The sequence below is a fragment of the Chanos chanos genome, chromosome 10 (genome assembly GCF_902362185.1).
Source record: "Chanos chanos chromosome 10, fChaCha1.1, whole genome shotgun sequence".
NCBI classification, from domain to species: domain Eukaryota; kingdom Metazoa; phylum Chordata; class Actinopteri; order Gonorynchiformes; family Chanidae; genus Chanos; species Chanos chanos.
Genome location: NC_044504.1, coordinates 37,514,897 through 37,524,896, shown reverse-complemented (window position 1 = coordinate 37,524,896; position 10,000 = coordinate 37,514,897). Strand labels below are relative to the sequence as shown.

General features: G+C 49.5%; 1 protein-coding gene across 2 annotated transcripts in view; it reads left to right on the top strand.

Annotated features, from left to right (window-relative positions):
* The window catches only part of hdac4 (histone deacetylase 4), a 143,288-nt gene that overhangs the window by 119,895 nt on the left and 13,393 nt on the right, over positions 1–10,000 (top strand). For both annotated transcript variants that reach the window (XM_030785792.1, XM_030785791.1), the window contains 4 exons: positions 1–30; positions 1,089–1,208; positions 1,735–1,832; positions 9,688–9,806. The exon at positions 1–30 is cut by the window's left edge and continues 58 nt beyond it. In XM_030785792.1, the coding sequence (XP_030641652.1) occupies positions 1–30; positions 1,089–1,208; positions 1,735–1,832; positions 9,688–9,806 (367 nt within the window). The remainder of the gene's footprint in view (positions 31–1,088; positions 1,209–1,734; positions 1,833–9,687; positions 9,807–10,000) is intronic.

Sequence of the window (10,000 nt, the reverse complement as noted above, 5' to 3'; positions counted from 1 at the left end):
AGTGTCAGTAAGATTCTGATAGTGGACTGGGTGAGTTCCTTCTCACGACTGCTCTGTTTTGGTGTGACGTGCATTTTTATGTTTTAATACTTTATTATGTATTCATTCTTTACCTGTGAGATATTTTACTCTAATTCTTTTTGAAAATATGACACATTAAATACAGGCAAGACCCCCCCCCCCAAGTATTATTTTATTTCTGTCTTTCTCTCCTCAATTTACTCCAGTCTTTCTGTGCATGTTAATCGGATTAAGTCATAGCGTGTGACAGAGTGGTGTGTTGAGTTTAAGCTGTTGGTCGGTGGCGTGTTGGGAGCAGACAGAGTATGTGGGTCAGCGTCTCTCCCGCCCCGGTACACTCACAGCGGCATTAAAAGGAGTGCACATGCACCGGAAGGCGGGCGGCGTCGCGACTTCAGCTCTGCTGGGGTCATTAAGGCTCGTGAATGCCTTTGAAATGGCTTTCATTTCCTTCTGTCCGTCACACCACGTTTCTTAAGCTCCTCTCTCTCTCTCTCGCTCTCTCTCTCTCTCGCTCTCTCTCTCTCTCTTGCTCTCACTCTCTCTCTCTCTCTCTCCCTCTCCCTCTCCCTCTCCCTCTCCCTCTCCCTCTCTCTCTCTCTCTCTCTCTTTCTCTCTCTCTCTCTCTCTGCCGGGGATGCAGACAGACAATGACAAAAGATTCTTCAGATGAAACAGAAGAAGAAGAAGAAGTTGTTAATGTGTCTAAAAGAAAAGGACTTTTAAATGTCCATCCTGTATTAAAAAGTTCTCAAAATAGCACTTTTTCCTTTTTTTCTTTTTTTTTTTTCGTTTTGGTACAAATAGGCTGATGTGGACAGATGTCTTTTGCAGAAGAACATCTGATCTTGGCATTATTGAGGCCAGTGTTTTCATGTTGGTTCTGTAGACCACCTGAAAGACACCCATGACTGACACACTGACTGTGTTCCATTGTTCTTTTATGAATGTCCCCTTACGTTGTGTCAGACCCACCCAAACCCATACTGTCCTAAAACAGTCATTTCACAATCACTACATTGAAACTGTCAGTAGATTAACAGAGATTTGCTTTGATCTGCCTCCAGGACGTTCACCATGGAAACGGAACCCAGCAGGCCTTCTACAGCGACCCCAACATTCTGTACATGTCGCTCCATCGCTATGACGATGGAAACTTCTTCCCTGGAAGTGGAGCCCCTGACGAGGTGAGCTCTGTTGGCCATGCCACGTGTGACGGACTCTCATGAAACCAGACCTGCGATGGACTGGTTTTCGTCTGGTCTGATGCTTGTCTTATTGGACTGGAGTTGTTTTCTCTCTTTTTATTTTTTTAGTAACTGGCAAGCATCATTACTTAATGCTTAGCTGAGCCTTGTAAACTGGCTTTAACGGCAGGGCTGGATCCTAATTATCCAGGCTGTGTGGAGAAATGTTGATATTATTCACAATCTGTTTTTCCCCAGAAAGTGGTACAGGTTTCTTTCTCTAATAATTACTGGGCTATTTGTACTGGTCTTAATTGATTCATGGACACACTTTATAATTACGCTGTTTAGTTACACAGTGAATGCTGGGATTACTTAACTGTCCCAGTTCTGTATCTAAATTAAGCGCACATGTGTCTGTGTGTCTGTGTGTGTCTGTGTGTGTGTGTGTGTGTGTGTGTGTGTGTGTGTCTGTCTGTCTGTCTGTGTGTGTGTGTGTGTGTGTGTGTGTGTCCATCCTCCCCAGGTGGGCACTGGAGCGGGCGTGGGATTCAACGTGAACATGGCCTTCACTGGGGGTCTGGAGCCACCCATGGGAGACGCCGAATATCTGGCTGCTTTCAGGTACCAACACAGTTGGTTTCGTCACCGATAAATCCCCATAAAATGCTTTCACTTCTCAACTTGTTTTTCTGGTCCTCTGAGCTTAGTACTGTCTCTGCCAACTGTCCCTTTTGTAGTTTTTATTAGAAAAGCGTGACGCAGTAAAGTGGCCTGTTTTAGGACAGAGTGGCACCTCTTTACTCACTAAAGTGGCTCTGGGACCATTTGGCCAAAGACAAAACCGTGTATCACTGTACTGAAGACCTCGGCAGAGTTTGATGGATGAAGGACCTGGATAGAAATCGCCTGCACTTGAAACATTAGAGTTTTCTTTTAACCCTTAATGCATAAACATCATATGTTACGTGTTAAGTCTGATTTTGGGCATTTTCGTTCACTAAGCCGTCATGTTTGTGTCTCTGAGAATACCGACGGTGGTATGATTGACACAACCGTTAAAGCGTGGGCTATGGATACAGTATGTTGGAATTCCGTGTTGTACAGAGACGCAAGACACACCAGAACCGTCCAAGTTAAAGAGCCACCTTCATAGTCCACGTGTTGACACCTGACAGCCAGAGGCGATACAAAGTGCCGTTTCTAACAGGCTCCATTTTCACAGAGCTTTGGGGCAATATTCTTGTCGTTTCTGTCAGAGACAGTGGAAAAGAAGAAGAAGAAGAAGAAGAACAAAAAAAAAAAAAAGAATAATATTTCAAAACAGTGTCTTGTAACAATTTGCTAAAGCACTGCTCATCCTTTGGCCGGGTTCTTTCATCCGCTGCCGGGGATGATGGGAGTCTTTGATGACATGCCAGGGGGGCTGAGGTCCATTAGCGCCGGTGTCTGGGGCTATGAATAACTCTCCCCCCCCCGGGGGCTCGGGCACACGGCCGATTCGTGACGCCCCTCACCGGGTACTTTGAAGAGGGGCTTTTCGCCCAACGCGTTCAGGATGCTGGATAAAAAACAGCCTGCAGCAGGTAGACGATAAACCAGGGGATGAGCTCCATGCATCCTGCTTTTCCTCATACCTCATCTGTCCTCTCCTCCTCTCCCCAATCATCCACTCCGCACTCCGTCTATCCTCCAGACCTCCTCCGCCGTAAATCTCCACAGCGCATCCCTGATACACTCCACGGCCGTCCCCCCCCCCCCCCCCCCCCCCCCCCCCCACTGCCAGCCTCTCATCACACTGGCTAAGCGATGCCATCTGGGTCAGGTACCCCCCCCAAAGCACCTCCATCAACTGAACTGTCTCACTGAGGGCACCGATTGAAAAAAAACACCCTGGTGCCTGTGTCCATGGTTTTGGTGGCACTGCGACTGTTGTGCGGTGAATCCGACCCGCAGCGGTGTGATTTTTGTGACCCTCACTGCTGAGGTCGTAGGTCTGTCTGACTGGGAGACAGAGTGGAAGAGGTGGTATGTTGGCCTAACTGGGAGTTAGTCAGAATGGAAAAGGAGTTTCTGCTCTTCCATGAAAGCAGTTTCGTGAAGCTAAACCGTGTGACCTGGGCGACCGTGAGGGAGCGCACACAACTACACGAACATAACTCACGCGGATTTCCCCACGCCTGATCTTAGATGTCTTCAGCGTTCACTTCTTACACATTATCTGCCTTTTTTCTTTTTCTTTTTTCTTTTTTCTTTTTTCTTTTTTCTTTTGCCTTTGTCTCTCTCCCAAGCCCGAGCTGTCCAGAAGAGTAGCGTCTTGCTCGGATCGATAACGGTTACCCGATACAAGCCATTAGGGTAATCAAATTAGAAGTCAAACATGTTTCAGAAGGGGCTAAGACACTGAAGCAGCACAGATCTGTGTTTGTGTAAACAGCTTTATCACCGTGAGGCAGCAGTGTCTCTCTGGTGCTTCAGCAAGCGGTCGTGGATTTCCCGTGAACCAGACCCGTACTCTCAAAACTTTATTTTTGGAGAACGTGACTCAGGGCACAAACCGTTACTCAGGCTGCGTTTAGCAGAGTTGTAATTTTTACTGTGTGGTGACTGTCCTTTTTGACCAGTGAAAAGACAACCTGGTGACCCCGTGTGAGAGAGTAAATGGTATCGTGTGAGCTGGTCAATTTTGTGTTCCACCCCAGTAAAGGGAGGCTCTGGCCCAGTATCCTTCTCCCAGAAGAGACTGGGTTCGCCCTAGCCCCCCTCTCTCATCAATCGCTCCGCACCGCTCTGTTCTCAAACCGCCTGATTTATCTCTCCCACAGGACTGGGGAGGGAGAGAACAACAGTTCATATATCTCTCTTGTCTGTCTATCTCTTTTTCCTTCTCTCTCTCTCGCTCTCTCTCTCTCGCTCGCTTTTTCGCTCTTTCATTCTTTTATTTTCACTTTCTTCTGTTTTCCCTCGAAGCTCCGCTTTAGTGGACCTTGCGAGACAATGCACGCCTTACGGGCAGTACCTTCTTATTTAGACCCAGCCAGTGCCACGTTGCATTTGCAGGAGATCAAGCTTGAGATGAAGAGAGAGGGAGAAAAAAGATAAGAAAATTGGCTCTAATGAAATCCAGAAGCCCGGGCTCTCTCACCATGAACTTGGAAACAGAGAGGAGAACTGCAGTTAATTCAAACCAGGCCTCCGCAAGGCCAGATGACAAGGCTTTGAAGTGTTTTTCCCCCCTTCTCTCTCTCTCTCTCTTTTCGTTCTCTCGTTCTCTTTTTTTTTCGGTATAGGGGGAGCGATTGGAAAAGCCTTTGAGCCTGTCAGATAGCCACGGCTAACGTTAACCCTTCGTGGGTCTCTGGTTTTTGGAACCGGGACCTGTTGTTCCCCCTCTCAAACCCAGTGCTGGCAAGCGTCTGCTCAGGGGAGGAATGAGGTGGGCCTGGGAGGATGGATCACTTTTTTGGATGGCTTGTGGTCCCGTGTCCTGCTTCCAGTCCTCACAATTTGTCTCAGTCCACTGCAGGGAAGATCTGTGCATGCTTTTGCTAATTACCAGCCATAAATCCAAGCCAAACTCTGTCCCATGATATTTGGATCTTCGTCATCGGAGCGTTGATGCTCTGGGTCCTCCTCGGCGAGCATGACAAGTTTCCCTCCAGGAAAAATATTGGCGGCTGGTCGCGGAGGAGGATTTTAAGCCCGGAGAGCCAGTTCTGGGTGGGATGGTTGGAGACCTAATGAGAGGGAGGTGTCCGTGTCTCCTGTTAAGTGCCATGGGGGAAAAAAAAAAAAACATGCCCAGATTCCAGAGGGGTGTATGTGATCGCTCTGAGCTCTTCTCAAACAGGGCTGGCCTGTATTTTGTGTAGCAGCATCAGTTTGTCCTCTAGATACACCAAGACCGTTTGCTCTCTTCCAAAAGCTGCCTTCTGCCAAAGCTCTCTCAGTTCAACATCCACTCCCCATGACTGCCCAGGCCAGCGCTGAGCCCACTCTGACCGGACAGACTTAACACAGGAGAGGAGAGGCAAAGAACGACTAAGCCCAGAGAAGAGAAAAACATCTCCAGTATGCACTGGGCTTGAGTCAGTGTGAGCGAGTGAACCCCGGGAGAGCTGTGTTACGGCATGTTCCTTGACAAAGGGAGAGCAAGACAAACAGTCTAATTTCGCCTAAATTATGGCATGGTTTGGAGACTGAGACAAAGTGTGGTCCAGCATCATGAAAATGTGATGTAGCAATTTCGAAATTGAGACTTAAAGTCAGGGGTTGTGTGTGTGTGTGTGTGGGGGGGGGGGGGGAACGACATCTACTCTCTTCTTTAACTTTCCCACAATATGAAATTACAGCTTAGTACACAAGAAAACAATCTGTTCACACAGCAGCGCCGTCAAAACAGTTTTTTTCCCCCAATCAGCTGAACAATATGATTCTAAAAAAGGCAAAAAAAAAAAAAAAGATCTGTGTGAGAGAAAGAGAAGCTTTCAGAGGAGGATGGGTTAGATATGCATGTGCTCTGAGGATGCCTTTGCATGTGAGCTAGCACATAAATGTGTGTGAGAGGGGGGGGGGGGGGGGTGGCCTGGGGCACCCCCAGTGACCAGTCGTGTTTTGGCTTCTTAAGCCGGGAACAAACTCTGCCTGTTAAAGGCCCGACGGCACCCGGACACCGCAGGCGGTGGAGGATAGAGGAATGTGTTCTGCGTGTGGCTGATCGGAAGAACTGCACGGCACGCTCATCGTGTTTGAAGGCCCAATGGTCTGGGTTCGCCTCTTGTTTTTGGGTGTGTCCCTAATGGGGTGAGATGAAGGGGTTTTGGAGAAAATGCCAGGTCAAGGCGTGTGTGTGTGCGTGTGTGTTTTCTCATTGTCAGTCATATTAAAGTTCCAGGTGATTTGCAAGGGGCTGCACCTCTTACATGAGACACACGGTGTTCTGCTGAGTGGCAGGGCTGCTGCTTGCTCTTCAATGTCGCGTCAATGAAACGCGTAGGACTGTGTGTTAGGTTCATCTGCTTAAAAAAAAAAAAAAAGGCGGCTTCGCAGACACACAGATGTACACTCTTACTGCTCTCCAGGTTCTGACCTGAGAAATAAGCGTGTTTAAAAGGGGGGGGGGGGGGGGTTCTGATCTTTTAAGTGTGGGATCGGTCGGGTCACCGGGCGGAGCGGGGGGGGGGGGGGGGGGGCGCTGTAGTCTGCATGAAGGGCTGTAGTCTGCTTTGATTTGTATTCGCTGCGTACCTGTGTGGTCCAGACTATGATTCATCCGTCACTGCCTCAGTTCGATTCAGTTGAATTCAGGAACGATGGTATGTGTCAGCAATAGCAGTAAACTAGGAAAATAAGCTGACAGTCAGCAGAGACACGAGTTGGATCTGTCCCACCCGACGCAAGACGCCTTAGCTACTCCAGCTATAAATCTCTGCGTCTATGCCTTAATTAGTAAAGCCCCCCTTCTCTTTTATCTTCGGTTGGATGCTGTCTGATTCATGGAAGAGAAGCCTTTAATGCTGAGTTTCCACACACACACACGACAGATAATGGAACATTGTGGCTTTTTGAAGGATAGTTGTGTGTGTGTGTGTGTGTGTGTGTTCGCGCGCGCGTATACATATGTGTGTCAGCGGCGTATGCGTGCGTGTGTGTGTGTGTGTGTGTGTGTGTGTGTGTGTGTGTGTGTGTGTGTCAGCGGTGTGTGCGTGCGTGTGCTTGTGCGTGTGTGTGTATATTAAGGGGGTATGCTAAAGGAATGTGATGATGTGACTAGTTTTGACGGGAGCCTGATGTTAGCACGTCTCAGCATTAAAATCAAAGAGGTGGGTCAGGGTTTGGAACCGTCTGCCAATGCCACCGACTTTAAAATCCTCCCCCGTGTCCTCCGTTCCAGGTCTGTGGCTGCCCTTACAGTAACTGTGGTTTGTTCTGTACAAGGCAAAGGGTTATTTTTTTTGTTGTTGTTGTTTTTTCTCTCGGTACACTGTGCTGTGCACGGACAGACGGAGGTAGCAGCAGCCTTTACTGTGGTCAGTGTGCAGCCTTTTCCAGCAGGCTCGGCCAGCTCTGCCTGTTCGGTGCCACCTTTTCTGGAGACAGTGATGTTAGCTGGATGGACCATGTGTCTGCTCAGCTCATTTAGTGTGTCTGAGTGTGTGTGTTTGTGTGTGTGTATGAGTGTGTGTGTGTGTGTGTGAGAGTGCGTGTGTGTGCTTGTGTGTGTTTGTGGTTTTGTGTGAGTGATTTTGTGTGTGTGTGTGTGTGTGTCTGTGTGTGTGTTGCCTCTGTGTGAGAGGTGCACACGGGCATGCGTGTGTGATTTTGTGTGTTTGTGAATAAATGCATATCATCGTGTGGAAAGCCCCCCCCCCCGGACTTGACCTTAACCCTCTATGAGAAAGTGTGGCCATTGTTCTCGCTGTTCAAAGCCCAGCTGTTTGGAATCTCAGTGTTACGACATCACACTCGCCTTCACAACTTTTGCAGTTCCTTTCTTTTGATCGTCCAAGAAACCAGTATACAGAGGAAAAATTGTCCAAACCGAATCGTCCGTTTTGTTTCAGATACTCTGAGCTAACGAGGTGAAATCTCTACCGTTTTTTGGGGGGTTTTTTCCTGCCTGCTGCTTCCCCCGGAACTTTTGAATGGTAACTGTCGTCCTCACCCACCCCTTTGCCCCGCGTGCCGCATCTGTGAAAAACACCGACGTCAACGCCAAGGGTACCAACCAGGCACCGTGGTCATACCTCAGTCCCTAATCTCTGGTGGGACCATCCAGAAAGGCCCTCCAGGGTCCCGGTGCTCCTAAAAATACCCCCCCTCCTCCTCCTGGTTCTGTTGTGGGGGGAGTGGTGTATACAGCTGGGGTGGTGTGTGGGTGCTGGATACAGCCTGTAATTGTGGTAAGGTGGATGTGGGAGGACTGGATCTTGGCTGCAGACCCAGACACACTCAGGAGCGTTGGCACGCTGCCCGTCTGCCCGCCTGCCTGCCCGCAACCAGGAGACAAGTGCCATGTTCCTGAGGTCAGCAAACTACAGGCTTCCAATAGGAGCGCAGCAGTGCCGTGTGTGTGTGTGTGTGTGTGCGTGTGTGTGTGTGTGTGCGTGTGTGTGTGCGCGTGCGTGCGTGCGTGCGCGCGCGCGTGCGGGGCACCTCTGTTACGCCATGTCGACAGCCGTGCCAGGGACGACGCGGTCTGCACACACGTTACAGCTGGGATGTGTCAGGAGTGCAGCTCCACACCACCACACGTTTACGGCGAGGTCGTAAAAATGCTCCAGACGCGGCTAGACGCGCAAGCGCAAATGCAACAGCGTCGCCGTCAAATGAACCTTTCTAAATATAGTTTAGGAAAACTGAATATATAAACTGAATGTAGTTTATATCACAAAAACAGATCGAATTTTGCAGACGGATGTCAGCTGTACAGGATCAGTTTAACAAAGCATCAGAGAGCTGTGTATAACCTCACTACACCAACGCTTCAGCAGAGTGCTCCATTACTGCAACTCCACCAGGAACCGACAGAATACAGTCCCACCAAACCCAGCTCTACTCCCTCTCTTCTCAGCCACAGAGGGAATGATTTCCACCATCCCAATATAGCCTCACAGCTGGGAGGGTTTTCAGGAATGTCACGCCTGACCACAGCCAGAGGTCACACTGATAAACACAGTGATGTCAGAACCTCCTCTCTCCAAATCACCGCGTGGATCTTTTCCACAATGCCTCTCTCCCTCTCCCTCTCTCTCTCTCTCTCTCCCTCTCTCCCTCTCCCTCTCTCTCTCTCTTTCTCTCTCTCTCTCTCTCTCCCTCTCTCCCTCTCTCTCTCTCTTTCTCTCTCCCTCTCTTTCTCTCTCCCTCTCTCCCTCTCTCTCTCTCTCTCTCCCTCTCTCTCTCCCTCTCTCTCTCTCTTTCTCTCTTTCTCTCTCCCTCTCTCCCTCTCTCTCTCTCTCCCTCTCTCCCTCTCTCTCTCCCTCTCTCTCTCTCCCTCTCTCTCTCTCCCTCTCTCTCTCTCTCTCTCTCTCTCTCTCATGGCCTCTTCCACAGCTCAGACTGGCCCTCCCGTGCTCCGTGTCGTTCTGGTCCTGTATGATTTTTAACAGACTGAGTTTTGGTCGTTTGTGGGAACATTTTCGTGCTGTTTGGACGCCCAGTTCCGTCGTTCGGCGAACGCGAACGGGAAGCGTGGAGCCCTGGGCTCTTTAGCAGAGTCTGTGCTCCAGGCATTTGTGTTTTGGAATGGGCTGTAAAACCCGCATTCCTCCCATGAATCAGACTCATTTGGTCGTGTTATTCACTATCAGTCACGGTTCCTTCTCTTTCCCGTAGTCTGTGGATGTGACTTCTGTTCGTAGCCGTTAGTGAGAGCTGGGACAGTCATTTGTTAAGTGCTTACTGCTGTTTGTTGAAGAGTTTGAATGGAGCGTTGGCTGGTGGGGACTCTCAGTCTCTTATTTGTTGTCTGTCTCTACAGGACGGTGATCATGCCCATCGCCAACGAGTTCGCTCCGGATGTGGTGCTGGTCTCTTCGGGCTTTGACGCAGTAGAGGGACACCCTCCGCCCTTGGGGGGATACAAAATAACGGCCAAGTGTAAGTACCACTCTTCATCTCTCTCTCTCTCTCTCTCTCTCTCTCTCTCTCTCTCTCTCTCTCTCTCCCTCTCTCCCTCTCTCTCTCCCTCTCTCTCTCCCTCCCTCTCTCTCTCTCCCTCTCTCTCTGTTCACACAGGAAGTTTTTATCAGGAAGAAGAGCTGACTTCCCCCTCCTCCAGGGTCCAGTGAACA